General features: G+C 49.8%; 7 protein-coding genes across 7 annotated transcripts; 4 read left to right on the top strand and 3 right to left on the bottom strand.

Annotated features, from left to right (window-relative positions):
• Window positions 1-144: 144 nt before the first annotated feature.
• Window positions 145-1924, bottom strand: LRP88_04293 (Alpha/Beta hydrolase protein; the record flags this gene model as incomplete). Its single annotated transcript, XM_083240868.1, has 2 exons — window positions 145-1675; window positions 1731-1924. 2 exons carry the CDS (start codon window positions 1922-1924, stop codon window positions 145-147), a joined length of 1725 nt encoding a protein of 574 aa, XP_083103398.1.
• An 810-nt stretch (window positions 1925-2734) lies between these two features.
• On the bottom strand, window positions 2735-4040 carry LRP88_04292 (NAD(P)/FAD-dependent oxidoreductase; the record flags this gene model as incomplete). The annotated part of the gene is made up of 2 exons (XM_083240867.1): window positions 2735-3634; window positions 3693-4040. The coding sequence occupies 2 exons, from the start codon at window positions 4038-4040 to the stop codon at window positions 2735-2737; spliced, it is 1248 nt and encodes a 415-aa protein (XP_083103397.1).
• Window positions 4041-5713: 1673 nt separating this feature from the next.
• LRP88_04291 (ester cyclase) lies at window positions 5714-6258 on the top strand (the record flags this gene model as incomplete). Its single annotated transcript, XM_083240866.1, has 2 exons — window positions 5714-5899; window positions 5953-6258. The coding sequence occupies 2 exons, from the start codon at window positions 5714-5716 to the stop codon at window positions 6256-6258; spliced, it is 492 nt and encodes a 163-aa protein (XP_083103396.1).
• Window positions 6259-7179: 921 nt separating this feature from the next.
• Window positions 7180-8184, bottom strand: LRP88_04290 (endonuclease/exonuclease/phosphatase family protein; the record flags this gene model as incomplete). The annotated part of the gene is made up of 3 exons (XM_083240865.1): window positions 7180-7318; window positions 7373-7651; window positions 7709-8184. 3 exons carry the CDS (start codon window positions 8182-8184, stop codon window positions 7180-7182), a joined length of 894 nt encoding a protein of 297 aa, XP_083103395.1.
• A 2331-nt stretch (window positions 8185-10515) lies between these two features.
• LRP88_04289 (HET domain-containing protein) lies at window positions 10516-12630 on the top strand (the record flags this gene model as incomplete). Its single annotated transcript, XM_083240864.1, has 1 exon — window positions 10516-12630. One exon carries the CDS (start codon window positions 10516-10518, stop codon window positions 12628-12630), a length of 2115 nt encoding a protein of 704 aa, XP_083103394.1.
• A 4680-nt stretch (window positions 12631-17310) lies between these two features.
• On the top strand, window positions 17311-18750 carry LRP88_04288 (uncharacterized protein; the record flags this gene model as incomplete). The annotated part of the gene is made up of 4 exons (XM_083240863.1): window positions 17311-17460; window positions 17516-17613; window positions 17985-18248; window positions 18312-18750. The coding sequence occupies 4 exons, from the start codon at window positions 17311-17313 to the stop codon at window positions 18748-18750; spliced, it is 951 nt and encodes a 316-aa protein (XP_083103393.1).
• A 3106-nt stretch (window positions 18751-21856) lies between these two features.
• LRP88_04287 (general substrate transporter) lies at window positions 21857-23655 on the top strand (the record flags this gene model as incomplete). Its single annotated transcript, XM_083240862.1, has 4 exons — window positions 21857-22393; window positions 22456-22857; window positions 22925-23233; window positions 23296-23655. 4 exons carry the CDS (start codon window positions 21857-21859, stop codon window positions 23653-23655), a joined length of 1608 nt encoding a protein of 535 aa, XP_083103392.1.
• Window positions 23656-24427: the final 772 nt, after the last annotated feature.

Here is a 24427-nt window from a genome sequence, read left to right as displayed (position 1 = left end):
CCCTGAATATTGTGACACAAATATGGGAAAAGGGCAGTGGAGGGGATGGGCAGTCAAAATTGAAGCTGGCCACAGAGATTGCGGCGGAGATGAATGCTGAAATACACTTGTACTAGTTGCCAACGAAACAGGAAGTAACCTAGTCTAAGCTGGAATGGCCTCCTGTCTTCCAATCTCACCACTTAATGTAGTCAAAGCCTCCATCTCTTTTGGCTTGCACTCAGTTCCATCATGATTCCGTGGGAACGTACCCATCTTGTCCCTCTCTCCCGCAATCCAGTCAACCGCCAGAGTAAATTCTTGATAGACACCCATGTCCATGATCTTCTGCATGCGTGAGTACTTGCGTACCTTGTCATCTTCGGTTTCAGTGACCGAACTGCAAGTCTCATCCGGCCCGTACCGCATCCAGCGTGCACCTTCACTCATCCGAGGCCAGGGGTCTTTACCATAAGCAAAGTCAATGAAATGATCCGCCATATTCCTTGCGAGTTTCCGTTGGCCTTCAGTCAGATGTTCATCGAAATTCAGGAACAAGTATAAGAGATCCAAGGCATGGTATGCCTGTCCCTTGAACATGCCCTCGTGTGTACACACTTGGTCGAAATGATAACCAAATGTTTGTGGAATTTTCGAACGATGAGCCGCGACCCAGTTGTGTGACTTGAATATCGCGTCGGCAGACATTTCTTCCATGCGCTTCACGAGCTCCTCTTGCTCAAGTTCAGGTGTAATGCCATACAACTCCAGTATCGTATCGGTTTCTTCTGTACTAAGCCAGCCCATCATTTGACTTCTGATGGAGCCAAAGTCTTCATCACAGAAGGCCTCAGTAAAGAGCATGCCTTCATCAGCTGTGTCTCCAATCATGTATGATTTGAGCCATGCAGGTGGTGAACTGATGGCGTTGAAAGACGGCTTGACCGCGTGGAAAACACTGTCATCACATGGGTTTCCGGTAGCATTCAAGTGTCCCTCTACCGGTATCGTCGCCTTGGCTACGACATGCTCAGGGACGCTTCGAAGTTGTTCGAGTGAAGAAGGAGAGTCCGGATCAATTCCCAAGTACTCAAGCAGCGCCCGGTAATGTTTCTCGTGATGACTCAGTGGCCAAGTGGGGATGGTGTTCAGATGGCCAGACATGGCAATGGCTCGATGGAATGGAGCTGGATCTCGCGCGACAATGTGATGAGACACACTTATGCCTCCAGCAGACTCGCCGTATATAGTAACGTTGTCTGGATCACCACCGAACGAGGCGATATAGCGGTTAACCCAGTGGAGCAAAACTTGTTGATCGTAGAGGCCGAAATTGCCGAAGCCTTGGTATCCATCGCGCTCTAGATCAGCTTTGATGGCAGATGAAGCGAGGAACCCTCCAAGACCGACGCGGTAGTTAAAGTTGACGGAAACGACGGGAGTGTTGCGAGCCACGGCGTGGGTGACAAAGTTGACGCTGTCGAAAACACCCTTGTTGGCGCCTCCAAAGAGTAAAGAGCCACCGTGAATGTATACCATGACGGGGAGTTTCGTGCCAGGGTCTGTGGACGGTGTGGTGATGTTCATGACGAGACAGTTGAGTTCGTCCTCGGGCGGCTCCTCAAAATGAGGTGCGATATCAACTGGTACAAGAGGGTCGTCTCCGTTGTACTCTGGAGGATTGGGTGCGCTACACCTGTGCAAGAGTCAGTGTTGGTTTTCGTATGAGACAATGGGTGGGATAGCAATACCCGAGCTGTGTTCCGTCATGGAAGTCATTGGGCCACGAGTCCTTGAGTTTGGAGCGCGTCCAACGTTTAGGTAGGGAAGCGTAAGGAATGCCACAGAACTGATGCACACCCTGGGTGAAACTGAGCCCTTCGACCACTCCAAGGCCATCTACAGGCAATCGAGTCTTGCCGGTAGGTGTTCTGCTGGCCGGCATGTCTGAGATTGAGGGGAGACTTGGATATAAGATAGAGCTAGGGATGTATCAGTACAGTGAATGAGTTGAGCTGAAGACTTGAAGGGCTTACACGTGTGTATTTATTCATCTCATGAAGTGCCTGACCATCTCGAGCCCCGGTAGGCTGCCATAGCTCACCTGGACCGAAATGCTGACTAGTCCAGAACTGGCATGTAGAAGAGCGCGCAATCAACTCACTCAACCCCGCATGCTGGATAACCACATCGAGTGGGGAATTGATAACGCCCCTAGTGATTCTCTCCTGGCGCCCGAGAGGTATCGGGGCGGTAGATGACCGTGAACCCAGGAGTTATTCATACTACGTAATACGGAAAAGGTCGATGTGGTGCATACATGCCGAGCCGAACCGCCATCTGCGGTCCCTCTCGGTGGCCGAGGATACCGGAGTGCCGATCAAGGGTCACCTGGATTAATCGAGTCATCATCTTGGATATGGGACAGCATGATGTTGTTTGTCAAGAAAGAGGGGCAACGTTCCATTCATTCTTCTACCCTGGCTAGCCTTGGCTATGATCTTTACGGACTTCTTGGTCAAAGGCTCCAAGAGTCCCGAAGGGGGGTTTTAAAGCAAGGCAAGCTTGAATAACACAGCCAGTCAAGAAGCTTTGAAACCGCTTGATGAGGCTGTGGTTGACGTTTGTAAGAACAGCATAATAACACATTGGTGATTATCACACAACAAGGGCTTTGCGGACTTCAAGTCCTTCGATGGTCTGGATTCAAACAAGGCAGGCTTTCAATTCCACGCGTCTACATTTAACAGGCCTACTAGAGATGGCTCGAGGGAGGGGCACCACCCAACATGATGTGATCCATCAACGTCTCGGCAGCCTTCTCAGGGGTCCAAGACTCAATCCTTCGATCACTTAGTAGATATGCCCTGGGAAATCCAGGCACCGCCTCTCCAAGAACCATTTTAGCGATTGCTTCTCCGCTAAGCCAGCACTTGTCCATGCCATGGCCGTTGAAACCTGCAGCCAACCACTCCCCATTTCCCATCCGGCCTGACAGACTTGGTGGCAGTTTACCGACAAGGGGCATGCCGTCTGTGGTAAACCCCATGATTCCAGACCATACCTCTAATGGCTGGGGAGAAGCGTCTTTCCAGATGCGTGGAGCGATCGAACATAGGGTTTCGCGTGCATCGTCGGCAACCATCGAGTCGTCGCTTGAAATCAAGGTGGCTAGTTTCTGTGACTCTCCACCAAGGAACATGACGCCTGATTTCGCGTTTTGCTGGGCATAGTATAAACCAAGATGAATATGCCCCGTCTCTGTGTCGTAAGAACCTTTGGAGATATGTGCCCATGAGACCTTTTCTCCACGGTTGGGAAATGAAGGTCCCATACTCTGAGTAGACATTGTGCCCTTCAGAGGATATAGCTTTCCAACGAGGTTGGGAATCAGGTTGGCGGAGTATCCGTTCGTACAGTGAATGATTTGCTTAGCCACAAGAGATCCCCGTGGAGTGTGAAGAGTGTAGGGGTGTGTCGTGGACGCATGATGTTGGTGATTTATCGACTGAACCGGAGTGTATGTCTCGAGATAAAAGCGATCAGGGAAATCTCTCTTTAAGGATGCAAGAATTGTTGTTAGGAGCCTATAGGGCCACAAAGCTGCGACTCCATGTTGCTCGATGACGCCAGCAACTTGCCTATAGCCAAAAGTCTAACGACGAAGGAGTCAGCAATGAAAAAAAACCCACGACATATGCCTCGTTGCGTACCTTGGTGGCGTTTTCCTGTTTAGATACCTTATACTCAAGGTCGCCGTTGGGGTAAGCCTTGATAAGCTGGCGAACAGCGTCAACAGCTTCGTCAAACGATTCTCGGTCTTCAAAAGCCGTGCTTGTCGTCACGTTGCGAAACTCGGTAGCTTGACGATCCTCTGGGTCGAGTTGGTCCACGAGCTCCCTCAGACGCCGAATGTTTGTCTCGCTGAAGCGTACCGTCTCCACGGCGAGTTCAAGGCCGACCGCCTTGACAAGAGCTGGAAATAGAGAATCGCTATCCGAGACGAGGTGGCCACCGTTTCGGCCTGTCGCGCCGCTAACGGACCCGCGTGCTTCCAACATGGTCACCTGAAGACCTGAAGCTTTTGGGTGGTTCAAGAGACAATGTGCCACCGCAATTCCGGTTATTCCAGACCCAATGATGACGATGTCAGATTCTCGAGGCAAGGTCTCGGATTGTGCGTTGGAGATTGTTGGATGCGGCGGTTGCTGCCACTTTGGGACGGTCGGATTTGCACTTGGCAGGCCTGGGCCGCAAGTGATGAGCTTGACAGCGTCGTGTATGAAGCCTTTGTTGTTAGCTTGGGGATTGACTCAAGAGGAGGACGGCGTTCCATTTACCTGCATGTGACATGATGGCGTTCTCAATGAGATGGTCTTGGTTAAGCGTTATTGAAGAAGCGACGACGATAATTCATCCTGGGTATTTAACTCTTCAGTACGAGATAGGAATGAACTCTCAGGGAAAGCGAACGAGCTGCCTCAAAGGCGCGGCTGCAGATGCCTAAATAGGCATAGGTGGAGTTGACCGGTCCGGCTGTGAAGATGATTGTCAGTGGGGCCGGGGCCGGGCGAGAGGAGCTTCAACCTGTACGTTGCACGGAGTGGGTAAGCTTGAATCTCAAGGCACTCTCCTGCAGGCGTACAGAAGAAAGGAGCTTCACCGAGAAGCTGCCAACAAGATCTCAACTTGTCCCACCACCGTCGAAGCGGATGATGAAATCACCGAGGTCGGGGAGGACTGGCGGCCTGCATGATACGTAACACGTTGATGGTGTTGACGAATGATGGCTTGGACTTGGATTGGAGTTCGAACCCCCGCAAAGTTCGTCAATACGGACCAGCGTTTGAGGATGGCACATTGGTCTCCTTCAGTATCTTCTCTTGAAGGAGTTATTGACCTTTCTGGAAGTACGTGGCGTGTATTGAGCCCAGCGGAACGCGACAAGGCCCAGACTGTGTTACTCGCATTTGAGGCAGATACCATGACAGTGCCCCTTGATGGGCGGTTGGAGGACCAGGCCAGGCATTCGTGCCTTCCTGAACCTTTCCACCTGGGGTACCACAATAAACGGTGAAGAAAGACATGAATGCTGGGCGTGACGGGTGAAAGAAGGGATATTATTGAAGATTGGCGTAACTATTGGCCCGATTCAGCCAGCTTGTACTTCATGGCTATTTATGGGAAGCGATGCATTTTAACAACGCTGTAAATGGCTTTCACTGAGACTAACTGGGATATGGAACTGTACGTGATATTTCTCATTGAGGTCTGTACTGACTGCCTGCTAAGACATTGCTTTCAGAATAACTAATTGCAGTGTATCGTTGCACCACTTCCTGGCAAACTTCTAGATAAATGTTGCTTTTGAAGTAGCCAATCATGCAGTACTGCACTTGTTGATCACGCCAGGCGTCTGCCGTAACCAGGAACGCCGAGTGCTACTGAAGTTAAATTTTGCTTCAGAAGTATCCAATCATGAAAGCAAGAGACATGGAGTTGGTCTAGCAATGCTTATCACCCATTGGACAGTTCCTTAGCAACCTATGTGATCAACAGGTTGAATTAAGATGACGTGTATATCTGCGAGGTGGACCTATTCCTCGCTAATAATGGTATAAGAACTAGAGAGTGCCTCTCCATACTAAACAGTCTTCTCCAACAACACTCGTAACACCTTATCATCGTTCCAAAGCAACGTTTTTACCTACAACTATCTTCGACTACCAACACAATGCCTACTCAAGAAGAGAGAAAGAATCTCGAGGTCATCGGGGAGTACTTCACCGAGTTCTGGGGCAAAGGTAACCCTAATATCGTCGATCAGCTTTGCGCTGATAACTTTGTCACCAACTACCCGATGCATGGTCCTCGATATGGAAAGGATAATGCTAAGAAGATGCTCTCAGAGTTCAAGGAGGTAAGAAGATGCATGCGGAATTGGCGACCCGGCCACTTACATGATCTCGATAGGCATTTCCTGACATCTCATTCCATGCCTATCAACATCCCTTGATCGCAAGCGGGCCTTATGTGGTCGGGCGTTGGATCGAAGGCGGCACTCACACTGGAGTTGCTTTTGACGACCTTGCGGTCGGCGCATTAGAGTGCCCGAATACGGGAAAGAAGATCTATTTCTCCGGCACAACCATATTCACCCTTAAGGATGGGCTTATTGTGGATGAGACTGGCGAAGAGGGAGCTCTGACTGCTCTTCAGCAGCTAAGCTTGGTTCAGCAACCAAATCCTGGAAAGGAGGTCAAGTATCTCCATGAGTAAAGAGGGCTAAAGAGGAGAAGGAGAGCTCTGGCCGCCTGGGTCGCTGAAGAACGTCATTGTGTCTGACTTCTGGCAAAATAGCATTAACGACTTTGCTGCACAGGTTTTGTTCAACTGTTTAATGCATTTACCTGTAACGAGTCGCGTTCGTATTGTCGATTTATTCGTTGGATCTCCTCCAGTTATAACGCACCCTAGAGATCCGGTTCATCTGTTTTAAAAGAAACTTAGTGCCCATTGGGTAGATATCCACTATTAATTAATCGTCAAAGACATGAGCCTGGCGTTTCAATTGCTAGGTGGCAGCTTCTAGTTGATGAGGATCCCAAGGTTGCCTGATATTATGTTGGGACATGATGTCAACTACTTGCAGTCGTAGTTGAGCTCTCAACTACAACCGGTCTTATGGAGCCCGAAGAAAGGATGCGAACCCCCGGGGTTATCGATGCGGTTGGCATGATGCAGTTTCACCGACATATCCGACTGCCAAACAGTCCTGTGATGACAAGATTCGGCGGCTTGGCGAGCGAGAACCCACCGCATAATCCTTTGACAGTTCTGAATCACAACATCCCCTTCTAATTGTTCGCCGACATAACCATAAGTTTATCGATGCCTTCATTGGACATGTTTGGAGACGTACTGACTCTACGCCTCAACAATGGGGGCACCGGTCATACCTCACTCAGAGTCTGATACTCGGGATTGCGGCCCTCAGTCAAGACTATGTACTTGATGATCAACTTGTACGTTGTGTAAATTACTTAAATCGTCAATCAGTGGCACTTTCTCACTGAAAAGTTCGGTTATTCTTGTAGCTCTGGTAGAATGTCCATTTCTCTTCCTTCTCCCTGCCATAGACAGACGTGCGACGAAAGTGGCAAAGGACTAGACCAAACACGAGAAGCCAACACCTCTATTCTAAGCACTGGATGACCAGGAGAACTCAACATGAATAGGGTTATGATCAGACAAGATGTTTCCATCAGGCTGAACAAAAACCTTGGATGCGTAGTTGAATGAAGTGGCTGTGAGCTTGACTGAGTCACCAGAACGGTAGCTGAGAGTCATCATCAGCACATATACTTGTCATGTTCAACGACCGACAACTTACAATACTTTGTCGACAATCTCGCACTTGTTGTCTGCTGCCGGCACCTTGCAAGGATCTGCAGGAGCACCAGCCTGGGGGTACGAGCCGCTCCGGATGAGCTGGACCCAGCTGTCGGTGAAACCGGCGTCGGTCAGCTTGTTAATGCTGCGCCCCGAGTTGGTCCACCTATCGTTGGTATCGCCAGCAATGATGACAGGCTTCCCCTTGGAGTTGGAGTTGACCCAGGCAAGAATTTGGTCAATGCCAGCAGAGCGGGCATCGATATCACCCTTGTCAGACCTAAACGACCCGAAGGTTAGTACAAGGACGGCACCAAATATTTCTCTGTAGACGTACCCGGCATCAGCGTGGAGGTTATACAGGTCAACCTCGATACCATCGATGGTCATGCGCATATATGTGAATCCCTTGGGGGTCAAGCAGTCACCAGAGTTCAAGTTGCACTTGTTCCACTTCTTCCGGGCAAAATTGGCCCAGTTATAGTTGGCGACAGTGTTCAAGCCATCGCCGAACGGAACACCCCCAGATGTCGGAGTGCGGTGGGGATGGTTATCGGTTTTGTAGATGTAGGCATGGTAGTTGAAGTCTTCCTGCATATGAACTACATCGTATGCCTGCTTGGCAAGAATCGAGCCGATAGTGTTGGCGTTGGTGCCCTTGTCCCCTGGGACCTCGTTGTTGTTGAAAATCGGGGGTAGTCCAGCCACGTTGTATGTCAAGAGGTCGAATTTGCCGGTCGTTTGACCAGATGACAGGCCGCTCAGGCACAGAGCGACAGTCAGGAGCTGCGAGGGAAGAGACCTGAGAGACATGATGAACTGGTGAGGACGATAGGTGTCTGAAATGGACAGGTTAAACTGGAATAGCACGGACAAAGCCAGCATAAATTAGTTCACTCTGACCGGCGGTGTCGCATTGGGATCAGCAGGGATCTTTCCGATTCGAGGCAATACGCCGTTCGAGTATAGGAGATGACAAGGATGCTAAGACGAGTTTCTTCTCCAAGCACCATGCATGCCGTGTCGTGTTGATGGAATCAGGCAAGACAGAAAGCTTAAAAATGGCTCTATTCGACTCAATCTATCTTTCTTTTAGGCACGGAGCGAGAATAGAGCATGTGACTGGGCGCAAAACACCCAACTAGCTTGTGCATTACCTACCCAATGCGGTAAACGTGTCCGTCGTCACCGAGGCCCAGGGCCAAGAAGACGCCGCGATTAATCCGGCCAGTCACGCGAGACTGTCCTATAATGCCGGTCGAATGAGTCTTTTTTGACACTACACGTGTTGTCCAAGAGGAGCCCAACTTTGGTGGTCGTGGCTCGTATTCAAGGGCCACGTTGACAAAAGTCCCACGATCAGGCTAACTTGCATTAGGGGCGTGCTTGCACATCTTGGCGCGAGCGGACGAACATACAAAGGGATAGCTCATCTCCGAGTCTGGCGACAGAGCAATATTATGTCATAAGCGGCAGCATATTGATACCCTCTACGTTGAAAGCTTTCATCCTAGTCAATAATCAACAGCAGCAGTATTAATGCCGTGTGCATGTCAAAGAGCAACTGTGTTTTCCTGTACATGAGCTTTGTTTCGTGTTGGCAGAGACACCATTGCTGTGCCAGAGCTCGTTTCACTTGCTCTCCACAACCTGGGCCCTCAGCGCAGGGCTCCGGATTGTAGGTGGTCAACACTTGCCCTCCTAGCTCTATATTGGCGATATCTCTACATGCAACAACATGGTCTTGTAACCTCTTCCATCGTGAATGCTTAGAAGTGGTAGCGACTTTAGAGGCCAAGTCAGCCACGCCCCCTCTGTTAATCTTCTAAACCGACTTAGCCAAGTACTAGAGCGCGCCATTCAACCTGCATGAATGCCAAAGGCTATCCAGGCTCATGTGGGACCGAGTTCTTGGATTACCGAGCGAAACATGCAACTATTTCGTAGCTTTTCTGCTCAGCACTCGTGTTGATACTAGAGCTACAGAAGTGTGCCTCTATTAACTGACCATTGAGTGACAACATGTCGTTTACTCATCTTCCACGGTGAAGCTCTTTGGCGACAATTGAATTCTTCTGGTCATGATATCTGTGCTCTGGAGTGTGTCGAATAACCTTCACAAGACGATATCACCTATCACTGGAGCACACTTTCTAGACCAGCCTGAGTACGAAGCCTGGCCATCTATTTGGAGATATACAAGCAACTCTTAAGACATTCCTCCATTTAGAGTAAACAACCGGGAACAGAAAACGCATTTGGGATACCCGCGTGTTGTTTGTAAGATAGATGCCATATTTATACAGAGTACATCAATTATAAAGGAAATACCAATACCCCAATCATAATCGTAAGGGTGATATTTACTGTCGAGCGTCCCAGATCTTGTTGTCGAAGGATTAAATGTGGCATCTTGCGGATGGTGTTACCTTGTTTAAAAAGATCAGAAAAGCTACTGTACTAAGCCTCCAAGCTTCCTTTTACCTTCCATAGTGTCTTGGATAGCTAGCAGCAAAGGGTCTGAAGATTATGACAACGTCTGTCCACACTCAGCAACGATGAGCATTACGGAGACTCCTTATATTCCCATTGCTTTCACGTAATTTCATTTCGTCGACATGTATTGAACCAGGGTGAACAGAACTGACTAGCACACTGTTCTCTACAAGGATAAGCCTTCCAAAGCAGCCAGGAATCTCCGAATGGTCCTCTCTCAACACACACAGGCCCTCCTGGATCTCCTTGTCGGTAACCGTAACCATGCAGCAACCGATCCTCGAGAGAGGGTGTATGTATATCGGGGGGCTCGCACGCGCTACTCCCGCGAATGCTGTACGACACACGATACCTCTGAAAGAGTACAGTGGATGTTTTAAAAAGCCAGAGACGCAATCATCCACAGCGCTGTTCCAGTGCGAGTCAATGCAACCTGTCAGCCACCTACATTAGAGGCAAGGTAGTGTGAAAGCAAATGCTGATGGAAACAATTTCGAGAAAAAGACCCCAAGGTGGATATTGGTCCACTGTCTTAGAGTGGCTGAGTAAGTGCTGCGCCCTCATCTCGTCTGAGGCTTTAAAATCTGACAGTCTGACTCAACAACTCACTCACCGTCTTGTCACACCTGCCGCTTCAAGTCAGAAAAGATGCACTCAGAAACCACCATCGGAGTTGACTGTGATGCCCGAGATAAGCCCAACTTAGGCTTCAACGACGATGTATCCCACTTGATCTATGAGCCTCTCAACCCTGCCATTGATGAGATCCGGCTGCTCACGCTGCATCCGGCTTCGCAGGCAGATTCAACACTTTTCTGCACCCTTTCCCATGCATCCCTTGCTGCAGAAACTCCAGAATATGAAGCCCTATCTTACGTGTGGGGAAAGCCCAATCTCTCAGCATCCATCTTGCTGAATGATGTCAACTTCCACATCACTCCAAGCCTGGCATCTATTTTATCCGCTTTGCGACTCGACAACGAGGCCAGGGTCCTCTGGATCGATGCCCTTTGTATCAACCAGTCGGATGTCCAGGAACGCAGTCAGCAAGTTGCCCTGATGCGCAAGATCTACTCTTGCTGCCGACAAGACATCGCATGGCTAGGCGAGCTGCCAGACAACGACCCAGAACCTGAACCCGCCTGCGATAACCGGTATACATTCCGTCCGCAAAGATCGACCGTCAGGGAAGCGATGGAATTTATGTATCAGTTAACGCAAAAAAACCCCGAAACCCTCAGGTCACTTCGAGATAAGTTCAACAACCTATTCTCGGGAGAAGACCACTCCCCCTCACGGCAAGATGGTTTCGAGCATGTCCCAGACCTCCTTCTCGGTCATAGTGACCAAGAAAAGCTCTCGGCTCTCTTTCGCGGCCCATCTTTCTGGGGGCGACTCTGGATTGTTCAGGAACTATCAATGGCACCCCGCGTGGTTCTGATGTGCGAGGGAGCTGAACTAAACTGGGATGCGTTGTCGACTTTGTTCAAGGATGAACCGTATTTTGACGCCTTCCATACCACGGACCATCACGGGGGCTATAGGAATTTCAGCAGCATATTCTTGAAGGTCAAGCTAGTCGAAGACCAGCGCCAATTGTCCAGCAGTGCTCTTCTAACGCGAGATGAGTCGAGCCTGATGGATGTCCTAGGCCGATTCCGAAACTTGCAATCGACAGATCCAAGAGACAAGATATATGGATTGCTTGGCTTGGTGACGCAAGACCACGGCATCATCGTCGACTACTCGAAGCCCTTGCGCGATTTGTATAAAGAGGCGACTCTATCGATTATCAACCTCTCCAAGAACTTGGATATCATCTGTCAAAACCCCTTCGAACGCGAGGGTGGGCCATTGGTGCTTGGAAAAGACGAGGGTGCAGCTCAGGCGCCAGAAATGTTTCCTTCCTGGACTGCCGAGTTTCATCTGGGACGGCCCGATTGTGTTACGATTCTTTTTGCGCAACGCGGCATCTTCAAGGCTGGGTCAGGACGACTGGAGACGCCATGTCGGCTGCTAGGGCCAAAGAAGGATGTGTTGATCCTGAAAGGGAGTGTGCTGGGCCATATCGGGCCTGTCCTCCAGGGAGTATCTCCCAACTTGAACGTACGGACCGAAGCGGCCGAAATCATGAGAATGTATCTTGGACAAGATGTTCTCGATAACCCTAGTCGACATCATTACGCGCCAATCATCGGCGGCAATCAAGTTTCTCCCAAGGAGACACTCATCCGGGCTTATTGGCGCACGCTGGTCAAAGATTGTACAACGCCCCCGAGAATGCGACGTCTACTAAAGTCGGAGATTGAGTCTCTCGACCCCATCAACCGAGACCATCTCCAGGCTGGAGAAGTACTTCAAACATTCCAAATCTCCTTGGACGAGAGCAAGTCCAGGTCAGCATTCTCTTATCACCCTGGAAAAGACTTCGACTTTACCGAAATCGAGGAATCAAAGAATTTGGTGTTGACATACTTGCCGTGGCTGTCCTACTCGCAATGGGACTGGATGTTCACCGTGGCTGACAACGGCCTTTTCCTTCTTGCCCGTCCAGGGGTGAAACAAGGCGATGTCATAGCAGTTTTGGATGGAGCGAAAATTCCCATGGTGCTTCGCAGGGCTGAGACAAATCACAAACACCAAGACATGGGAGAGGTCTATCAGGTTGTTTGTTCAACATACGTTCATGGGTTTATGGATGGGGAAGCGGAGAGAGGGGTTTCTGAAGGCTGGTTAGAGAAGAAGGATTTCCTGATCGCTTGATTCAGATTGGCTGGAAGCATGATGCTTATCTTCTAGCCACTGAAAAAGCGGTCCACCGCAGTGCAACGTTGCAACCCCTTTCAAAGAAACGATACAAACAGACGACGTCCAACTGAGGAGATAGAGACCAAAGAAATCAATTGGAGCCATCTATACCCAATAAATTAACGGCAAGACTGTGCCGTACATCTTACTGTATGTTGGATTTGCATTGCAAACAAGCTTGAGGCTGCTGATGCTCATCGCTCTTGACGGTCCTGCCTATCAAAAGAACTTGACGAACGAGCAGGCTGGTGAGTGGTGCTTTTGATGTTTCGTAAGAATTCTTGTGTGCAGCCGGCGACAGTACGTGATAAAGAAGAGGCACCGAGACTCACTGGAGTTGTAAGGTCAGCCGCCGCTTCGAATTATTCTCTACTTTTTTCTCAGACAAGCCTCACCAATGCCCACTACAAAACGTGCTTAATGAGTAACGGTAGGGGATTATCACCGTCTACCTACCGCATTAGGGATGGATCTGACAAGGTGCAGGGTTTGTGATTAGCGAGAACCCATCCGGCAGTCCTTGGCCTATCAGCTTCAATGCTGGCGATGGGGTTTCTGTGTGCTGAAGACGGTCTCTCGGCTAGAGGAGTTCTAGTCAAGGTTTCCTGCAAGCTAAAAACAAAATCATAACCAAGATAGGAGGATGTTGTCGACTACCACCGCTCACATATCATGGCCTACGTCTTCTTCACCGCATACGATGAACTATATTGTTCGTGACCAATTCGACCAATGATGAGTCTATGAAGTTACACACATGCGGAACCAACGGCGAACAGGAAGGATGATTGATGATCCGAAGGTGGCATCATGTGAACCGCCTTCTTCCCCGCACCTAGGACAACATTGATAGAGCCTCATTTCTCCCCGTAGCGACTGCTCCAGCGAAACAGAGACTAGCCTCTTACTGTCCGCAGGATGAAAGTATCTGGGGTATTTCACATGCTGTTGACCGCGGAGGTTTTCGGGGTAACTGCCACAGGTATAATATTGCCAGCTATCCCTGCCCCTTCTTGATGCTGACTGAATGAAGCCACAGGGCTTCTTCACGATGCCGGCGAGCATTTTGACAATGGCGACATTCTGGATATTCAGAAAAACTTCAACGGCTGGGTGAACCCTGAGGATCTGGTCCCCATGCCACAATGCATCGCTCAGCAGGATCAGTCAGCTTGGCTCAAGACCATGACAGCATGTACTCACCTGCGTTGCACCTCGCATTTCGGGATCATCTGCACACACCATCAATGGTTGACGGAGTTGAGCTGTCTCAGCACCGAGTTCTCTCCCAGTGTCCTCAAAAATTACCTTCCGTATTGCAGCAGATCTATACTCGCCAAGGCCCAGCTATATCACTGGATACGTAACACCACCGGTCGAACGTGGCTTGTGGATGTTGGCGACGCGAACAGGCTGCAAATCCTCCGGCCATCTAGCCTGGTTAGAGGATTCGCAAACTTTGATGTGACATACAAGGCGCCAGAATGTCTAGCAAACTCGCTTTCTGTTTCAGCAGCCGAGTCATTCGAGCACGTGTTGGCATCTTGCAGCTTCACAGATGCGACGCAGCACACAGGCAACGCCAATCGTCCGTGGGAATATAGCAAGGCCCTGCGATCCATGACCGCTCTGAGCTTCGACGCCGTCGGCTATGATCTTACCGGGGGGTATATCAGGCCTGGCGAGTACTTTGACAGAGAGTGCTTCTGCAGCACCTTCAACATCGACGTGGGACGAGAACCATGCTCAGCATCGGATTCTCTCGACTTGACCATGGAGCGGCTGTGGTTAAACGCCACTTGCGGATCGGCATCCCTACCTGGCAATTGGACGGCGCAGCTCAAGATTATGGGGTTCACATATATTCCCGTCCCAGACTGGCGCTGGCCAACATGCGTCTCAGATATGCCGAGGCGTGTAATGGACCTCACCAATCAGTGTGCAACCGATGCCTGCCGGCTCGATCCTGACGGCTACTGCCAAACCGCACGTGCCATAGACAGAACCTGCTTCTGCCGCAACATTGAATACGACTCTTGTCAAGGCTCTTGTCAGACTTCTAGGACCCGGATAGACTACATCGAGTGGCTCCACCATGTTTGTGGTGATGTGGAGGGATGGCACGGTCTGCCAACAAACTGGCGCGAACTGACCGACCTTCTACCCCGCGAGATGATCCCATGGCCATGGGCCGTCAAGCCAACAAATAGCTCAAACCTCGATCCTATCGCGGGGCCGGGGTCCGGAGAAGCGGAAGAAAAATGCGCGTCGAATGAGTGGAAACTAGGAAGCATTGTCCTCGTCAACGCGGCCACTCTCCTTGCTTCGTTCTTGGATCAAGGGCGAGTGAAGCGCCTCAACGCAGTCGACTCGGGATCACACTCGCAGCGGCTACATTGGCTGTTCAAGGGTATTCTCGTCGCTGGCTTACCACTCCTGGCGAACTGGTTCAATGCGCGCATCGTACAAAGCACCCCCGGCTATGGAGCCGTTCCTGTTTTCCAGCTAGCGCTCCTGTGGTGCTCACTTCCTCAGCCTAATCTGTCTGCCGTTTTGCCATCTCGAATCCGCTGGCATGGAACAAAACTCTGTTCCTCGACAGCGTCCTCTTTAGTCGCGGGAGTGATCCTTCAGGTTCCCGCATCCTATCACATGTTCCTGACTGTTGACTTTGCCAGACGACAGGTATTTGACCTCGATAGTATAATGAACGCGAAAAGGGGACATCTGGCTTTGCTCATGTATGCTGGGGCACTCATATGGCTGCTCACCATAGCTGCATCTTTCATCGAAGCGACTCGGTACATGTACAGGATCGGATCACTTTCCTACTCCGATGGAGCGGACTTGTCGGACCGGCATAGACACAAGTACGCAACCGCTAACAAGCAAGATATGGGTGTCTTTGAAAGCCTGCTGGGACAGCCCCAACCGAGAATGCCACCGAGTCGGAAAGAGAAACAGTACATAGAATATGGCACTTTCTCAAGTGGAGGAAAAGAAACCAAGCTTCCCCACAAAATGCCTGCGACGCTGTTCACTGTTGCGGCTAGAGGCATGCCCTTTGTTTGGATTGCACAATGGCTTTTCTGGGCCGGGTTTATCGGTCTTAGTTCCGAAGGGTTCGTATACGTTCGTTACGCGATTTTCAAATACACGACTAACCAGACGCAGGTTCTGTCTGCCCAAACTAGAAGTTCTCACTACCATTTGGGTGGCTGCATCAATAGGGGGTGCTGCTGTCAGATCGTACCTCTAGACATAGCACGGGGATTCAGGTACCCAGATCAGTGGTACCTTTTGGGTCAATATCGGTACTGGTTAACTGACTTTGGCGATTTTGGAGCTATCAAGGTAGAGTTGTTATTGTATCAATTGGCCACTATAAGCTGGGCAAAGTTGCTTATGGGAGACGGTAATGAAGCTGAGAACGTAGAAATCTGGGATGAATGATATTGGTAGCTTGATGGCCTATATTAGCTCATGTGTTTCATGGCTGTGAGGATGCATCTGTTTGTTGAATCAAGAGCATAAACTTGATCTTTGGTTCAAGGGTAATGACCCCAACACTGTTGATAATTGATAAGCTCTATGGTCAGAGTCACATAATGGAGCCACTCTCTTCACATATAACTAGTCAACCTAACTGGAACTTCTAAGTCTCCAGGAGGGGGAACGGCCACACTAAGTATCATAACACACGTCTATGGGGGAGCAGATGGTACATGGTGGGAGCGGCACGACACTGTGAGCCGGCAGCAGAGCGCTGAGCCATTCGACGGGTACAATGCATCGAAATTTGCATATACACACGCTTAAATACTCGCATGAAAAGCACGAAGGGTAGTTGAGAAAGAGCAGCCACAGTGCGTAAGATGCCGATGGTCTGTATCTTGATCAAGTGTGTTGGATAGGGACCGATGGGCTCGCCCTGAGCGACTCACCGTTTGCCTTGGTCGCTTGGAAGTCGACGACTCTGCTAACGGGAGTTTGCAGATGCCACCCAAAACCGGGTCGTGTTACCATATGAGCTCAAGCCTGCTACCCTTGCGTTCCATCGGCTTGTCCGTCCGTGTCCCCCACGGCCGTCGCTATTCCCGACCATCCATCCCGTGTTGGCCGTCTCCCTGCTGATTGGCGGTTTAATTGGCAACGACAAGGGTTCTGATGGTGTTGAAACTCGGTGTTCCCAGTAGGTATAGGAGACGGGAGATCTCCCCATTCCGTATCCGGCGTTAATCTATAATTGATCTCTTATGTATGTTGCACCCTGGTTAGAGTAGCGGCCAATGTGTGCCAAGAAGCGTGGCTGATGCTTCCTCTTGCCAAACTCATACTTGACTGATCGAGTCAGTACCTGAGGTATTTGCCACTGTACTAATTTGGAAGGTCCTTACCTTCTGTCGGCCCTTCGGTAATTCATCATAAACCCGGATCTCGACGCTGTTGCTGTAGAGATTACGTTTATTCGCATTCGTTCATTGTCAGCTCTTGCTTGTCCCGGTTTTCTCTTGTGCACTCAATGTCCCTACACCCAATATTCCATACATTCTATCGTTTTTCTGCTCCCACATCTAAGATCAGCCCTTTGGGTATTGTCGAACTTGCTGCCCCGTTGTCGAATACACGCACAGAATGAGCGGATTAGCAGGAGACCGCCGGATATACGACCTCAACATTGCCCTCATCGTACTCACGACTGTCATTGTGGCTATGCGCCTTTATTCACGTGGCGTATTAGTTAGAGCACTCGGCCTCGACGATCTGCTCGTTTGCTTTGCATACGTGAGATATCATCTAACCCTTACATGAACCGGCATTAAGACAAACATGATCTTAGGTGCTAGCTGTCGCTCTATCAGGGCTGGAGATTCGTTCCGCCTTCGCTGGCGCCGGGACGGACATGAAGTTTCTGACGGCCGAGCAACGCATCGGATTGTTTTCGGTAATCCGCTTTGGCTATTGGGCTTATGCGAGTATCTCTGACTGGTCTATAGCTGCGGCCTACAATGCTTCTCATCTTCTTTGCTGGCACCTGCTTCATGAGGTTATCTATCTTGGCCTTCCTGCCACGGCTGAATAAATCACGTAGGGTAGATTCTCGCTGATAAAACGGCATTTTCATCATATACTGTCTGCTAACTTGAGTGTAGGAACATACATCCGTTGCATATGGGTGACCGGATTTGTCATTGTCACCATCTCTATCATTGCCATCATATGGCTTCTTACGCAATGTAGCCCCGTGCAGTGCGCAACGACCTTCATGCTCAACCATCTAGTCGGATAGACTACTAACACAATCATAGAGATGTCTTTGACGCCGGAAAGCCCGACAGAAAGTGCCGGCCCATGAGCCAGGAGGGTGACATGGTCTGGGCTCACAGCATCGTGGGGGTGTTCACCGACATCGCTCTGTTCATTCTGCCTATTTGGATTATCCACAGAAATCTTATAAGGGTGACTGTCCATACTGCAAAGGTCTTTCTCGTCTTCGCGGTTGGTCTATTTGCTATTATCACGGGCATCCTTCGATTCGCTATCACCGTCACCGCCAACTTCGAGGTGAATACGTGAGTCTCTCTGGTAACGCTCTCGGCTTGATTCGTAGTCTCTAACCTGTTGTCTGTCAATAGTTCCCTTAAGATGGCCCGCGTCAGCTCCTGGACCGCCTTGGAGGTGCACGTCGGCATTTGGTGTGGCTGCTTCGCCGGACTTCAGCCTTTAGTACGACTGGTTTCGTACAAGCTCAAGCTCCGCAGTCGGCTTGACAGTACCAAGACACCAACGGCATCTCACACTCGACACAACGGTCCGGGAATCATGCTAAACGACCGTGACTTGCCTGTGTTCGGCGGATCCCTCAAGACTGCTCGAGTGTCGAATACGGAGACAGATGCGGCCAGCAGCAGAGACATGTTGAACGAAAGGAGATCGTCCGGGCAAGAGGTAGAGTTTGCCGATGTGGACAGTACCGGTCGTATTTTGAGACAGACATGCGTGGATGTTAGAGTGGAGGAAGGTCTCCCGGTCACGGATCGCCAAGAAGTCAGACACACCTGGAATGCCTTTTAGGACAAGGGCAGCCCACTTAATAATCCTTTGTAATAGCTGTTTAAGAAACGCCGGTTTGAACATGTAGGTGGACAGCAATCGAGTCAACACTTGTTCCCGCTCAGACATTGGCGATGCTTAATCTAGTGGCATTTTGATCATGGAGTAAATCCATGAACGGGACGGATTGTCAGCGTCTTGCCGATGGGATAGAGTTTGGACATGGGTCGAGATTAATGACATATGCTCGACGGTGACACAGTTCTCCCGGACAAGGGCGTGAAGTTTGCTAAGTAGTACTTCCAGGGGCCCTGAAGTTTAATAAGTGGGTGATCAGTGAGAGAAAAGTGATGCATCATTGTCAGCAAAAAGGCATAGCTCCTCGTATACACGTGCGTTCGGATGTTTTACCCTTTTTACTTGCCGCGCGGCTGTTATCTTATCTTGTTATGGCATGCCAGGGGTCTACGTAATGTCTGCCACCTCCGGCTTCGAAGTCAGTAGTTCGTAAACTATCCGTGAGGCTCAGATCTTGCCCGAGCTGACCATGCTACTTTCAGATCGCTAAACTCAGATGAGAAGCACCCGTTTAACTTGATAGGACTAGGATCAGCCCGGTCTATGGCTAGCCGCGAACCATCAACACCACAGCGAAGTATCGTGATATTTGGTAGTTTGGAGAGCAGCCACATCCCCTACAAACCCGACAATTGAGAGCACCAGAGACCACATGACGTGGGAGTATGAGTTTTAGGCTAGGTCCGGCTACTGCTTAATGGTAACAGAGGAAGTAAGCCCTAGGAAGTATGAAAGTACCCTGTATTGTAAATATGCCGTCCTGTCGTAGCCCAAGTTGTGAACTAAACATAGGAAAGATTCAGGATTTGCAGCTGCGGCTTGTAGGTAGAGGAACATGAAGTCGAAGATGTACACTCGCCACTCCTTACAGGATAGCTTGGAGCCATAGGTCTAGTTTTCATCATCTTCGTTCACTTGTCCCGCGTCCTGGATTAGTCGCCACTCAAGTCGACGTCTGAAGCAGATAAGAGGAAAGGATAATCGTGTTAGACCACAGGTAGTTTGTCCCTTTACTAATGTCATCTATAATACTATACTCTATGTCAGGAAAGCACTGATCGCTATTCCTGGCGGGATATGGGCTCTTAGTTAGTTTAACGACATTAGCATCATCACATTGGCCAAGATTATAGGTAATCTCGACCCTCAAATTCTAGGATCCACCTAGATTTTTGGGCTTTCAAGCGCCATTGATAGTTAGGGGACCCCATGACTAGAACAGAACGACGACTCGCGGTAGTGGCTTGGAGGATGAATACAGGATGCCACCAAAGCGAGCAGCCATCGAGACCACGCGGCAAGTGTGGCGTGGTAGAAGGACAGACCACAAAGAGGGATTGCGTTTTAGAATGGTTAGCCACACCTAGGGCTGGGCAAAAAAGCTGGTGCGTAGAGAGCCAGGCAGATGCATCTAACTGGCCGGAGAAAGATTCACGGTATGGGACCGAGCCGATCCACTGATACATCCGCTAGCTAGCAGAGTGACCTTTCCAGGCGCAGACCCCGTGGAATGAAAGGGGCTTGCGCAGTAGGATACCGTTCATTCCTACCATGAGAGCGTTAGCATTGCGTGACTGTTCGAGCATGCGTGTACATTGTACTCCTGCCTGCCCTCCTTACAAGCTCTCCATGGATGTTTGTAAATCACTCACCGTGGCAGAGTCCTGAATGTGCATGTGTATTCGTCATTGAGCGCAATTTCAAAGTCAAAGCGGCGGAAATGTTTCTTGTCAGGGAACATGTACGTTGGATAACCCTTCGCATCGATATTTGCTTTTCCATGGCAATCATCCGAACATCTGGGGTTAGTCTATATTAGCAGGCGTGTTCTTCACTAACGTAATACTCCTCGAGAGCCGCTCGCCTTTCGCGATAGCTCGAGAGAGCAAATTGAAATCTTTAGATTCGTTTAATTGGGTCAACAACGGATGGTCTTCCGACGATTGAACAGTTGTCTTTGACACATGACAGCTTGTTAATCATCGTGCGCTCTTAGGAGAAAGTCTTTGTGTCCTTAGCTCACATCAACCTGTAATTTAAAGAGGCTAATGGCGAGCATCTACGAGTATCCTGGGACTCATATACAGAATTAACGGGGTTCCTGTCATGAACCTGCACACGTCGGCTTCATCTGACGTGGGTTCAAGGCAGCTCGAATACAATCTCCAAGGGAGTTTTCATCATTGTAAAGGACTAGACTGGCGACAAGATCAACTTCACACTGGCTGCCGAAAGCTTTTGCCATGTAGAGGCTTATGTGTCCATCACTCCCGCCGATCTACCCCATCATTTGCGGTGTATTGAGGCCAAACCCGTGCAAACTTTTATCCTCCGCTGCCGACTTTCCGTGGTTAAAGGTTTTCCCGGCTGGAGGCTCCATCTGACGTCGTTGCTTTGAGGAATCGGGACCAATCCCGTTCTAGGTATTTCACCCTTTTATGGATCTGAGTTATTTCCGTCCAATACCCCTTTCCTGCGTCAGGGACATGTCAATCTAGAGAATATTGGTAGAGTTCTTGAATTCTTCAATAGTGGATGGGGGCAAGACTGATTTTTTTTCTCTTAGTCACATTATCTACAAAATTTGAATCATTACTCGTTTGGCATCCAATCTCGTCGTGACTGATAACATTCCAGCTTGTTGTCAAGATGACCTTTGATGGGTCATCAAGCGATGTAGGGTCGCTTGTTTTGGACTCACGACGGTGACTGTTAGCTCCTCTCCACCGTGGAAACGTTGCGGATTCCAACTCCACACGAACCGTAAATCCCTCCGAGCTCTCCGCGTCGTAGCTTCATGTTCAAATCACAGACCGCCCCAGAAGATAGAGTTCTTTGTAACGTAGATGATGGACAAGTCTTTACTCGTTAACCCACATGCCCACATTGACTGGGGCCTGGGGCAAAACTTGGGGCCCCAGCCTCGTCGTCTCCATCCCATATCTATCTTCTTTTCGCGCCGCTTTCATCTCACCAATTCATCTTGGCTCTTACCTTTCCTGCCGCCCAACTTGTTCTGTCTCTTTGTCCTACCCTTCACCCACCAGTCATGGGTCTTCTTACGCTTGTCGAAGACCGACCAACGCCCCCGGTCGTGTACAACTGGCGGGTTTATGTCCTCGCCCTCGTGGCATCATGCGGATCCAACATGATTGGTTACACCAGTGCCTTCATTGGTACCACAATCACACTCGATTCCTTTCAGAAGGAGTTTGGCATTGACCAAAAAACTACCGAGCAACGCAACCTGATCAGCGAAAACATTGTCTCGCTTTTCATTGCTGGTGCCTTCTTCGGTGCCCTTCTTACCTACATTCTTAGCCATTGGATTGGTCGCAAATGGTGTCTAGCCATCGCTTCAGCCACCTTCACTTTGGGAGCTGGCCTTCAATGCGGTGCTGATGGAGGCCGTGGCCTTGGTATCCTATATGCAGGACGTGTGCTGTCGGGTCTGGGCACCGGTATTGCCTCGAACATTATCCCCATTTACCTTTCCGAGCTTGCCCCCCCAGCTATCAGAGGACGGCTCGTGGGTTTGTACGAGCTTGGGTGGCAGATTGGTGGCTTGGTAGGCTTTTGGATCAACGTAAGTCATGCAATCTTTCCCTTTGTTCATTCTTCGGAGGCTAATCGTTGGATCGTATGTAGTACGGCGTCGAAAAACACATACCCGAAAGCAATAAGCAATGGATTATTCCTTTTGCCATCCAGATAATTCCGTCAGGATTACTCTTTGTTGGGTCCGTCTGGATCCGAGAATCTCCTCGCTGGCTTTTCCTCCATGACTTCCGCAAGCAAGCCATGGACAACCTCTGCTGGATCAGACAACTATCTCCTACCGACATTTACATCACCGAGGAAGTGGCAGCCATAGACCAGGCTCTCGAAGCCCAGAAGGCAGTCGGCGGTGTTGGCTTATGGAAGCCCTTCCAAGCCCTGGGCCAGCGCCCGAACATGATGTGGCGTCTCTTTTTGGGTTGCATGCTCTTCTTCTGGCAGAACGGCTCGGGTATCAACGCCATCAACTACTATTCGCCTACCATATTCTCTGTAAGTGTGCTATCTTTGTCCACCAAGCGCTCTGCTAGAGGGATAGCAATATGCTAATTAGTTATAGAGCATTGGCGTTCAGCACGACACTGTGAACGTCATGACTGGCATCTTCGGTGTCATCAAGGCAGTCATGACTTTTGTGTGGCTACTTTTCCTCGTTGACCAACTTGGAAGAAGGAAGCTGTTGCTCATTGGTGGTGTCACCGGTTCAATTTGCATGTGGGTTATTGGTGCTTACATCTACATTGTCGAACCTACCAAGCATCCTCAGGAGACCTTGACTGGAAGCGGTATTGCTGCCATCTTCTTTTTCTACATGTGGACCGCTGTGTACACCCCGACCTGGAATGGTACTCCCTGGGTCATCAACTCTGTACGTTTTGCTTGCATCCAGTTTCCAAGAACATCTACTGACAACGTATCCTTGATGAACAGGAATTCTTTGACCCGAGCTTCCGCTCACTGGCTCAGGCCTTCACGACTGCAAGCAACTGGCTGTTTAACTTCTTGGTATCAAGATTCACCGAACAGATGTTTGCTGCTATGGGGTATGGCGTCTACATGTTCTTTGCGTCGCTGTCGTTCCTTGCCTTCTTGTTTGCCTTCTTCCTCATTCCCGAAACGAGTGGCATTCCTCTTGAGAAGATCGACCGGCTGTTTGAGCTGAAGCCGGTATGGAAAGCGGACAAGATACTCAAGGCCCAGCTCAAAGAGGAGGAAGAACAATTTCGTCACAACGTCAAGGAGGACCTGGTCTACTATGAAAATCGGGATGACTCCTCCAATACGTGTTAGGTAGCATAAAGATGGGTAGTTTCTTGATAGACGCAAGTGTAAATCATCAAAGCAACCTCCACACGCGGTGCAGACCTAACCCGCGATCGATTCCTCTCCACACCGGATGAGAGATATGCATGGTGTCCGATGCCACTGGAAATAGAGATGAAGCAATAGACCTGTCGATTACGAGTCCCAGCTGAAAGATTGCCTTCCTCTGAGCTTGATATTTTTCGCCAACATTTGCCTCATCCTCTGCTTCGCCTGAAGTGGGCGTCGCGGTCGGCTTGGGTTCTATCAAGACATCGGTGCTTTCGGGGTTGGCAAATTGCCATGTATCCCATTCTTCAGCGATGCCTTTAATTTACGACAGCCATATTTTCCAGTCAAATGGTTTATTGAGCTTGATCGCCGGCTTGACCGCGGTTCGAGCCTGACGTGCCATGTCGATCAGTGCGTGAAGCGGAGGGAAATGAATTAAGGGGATGAAACTCCATACAGTAAGTGAGGAGAGACTCGGTTAAGCGAAGAATTTTTACCAAAGCAATCCTCATATGCATCTTCTGGTGGAGAATTAGCCTAAGACTTGGCTGTGCACCTAAATTCCGCAGCAGCAAGTGTCATCCCTTAACAGGTGGGAACCACAGAGCTTCGCGTCTTCGGAGCCCAGTCCCGGAAGGATTCAAGGCCAAGCCTTAAATGACATCACAAGGCTGAATCCAGATCCAGGGTTATCCATTTTCTGCCTGATATCTCAGACAAACAGACAATCAAGTGGACGAGCCAGACG

This window comes from Fusarium phalaenopsidis (genome assembly GCF_050370095.1).
Source record: "Fusarium phalaenopsidis strain FUZ10S chromosome Unknown contig_32290, whole genome shotgun sequence".
NCBI lineage: Eukaryota > Fungi > Ascomycota > Sordariomycetes > Hypocreales > Nectriaceae > Fusarium > Fusarium phalaenopsidis.
This window is presented reverse-complemented; position numbering and strand designations above follow the sequence as displayed.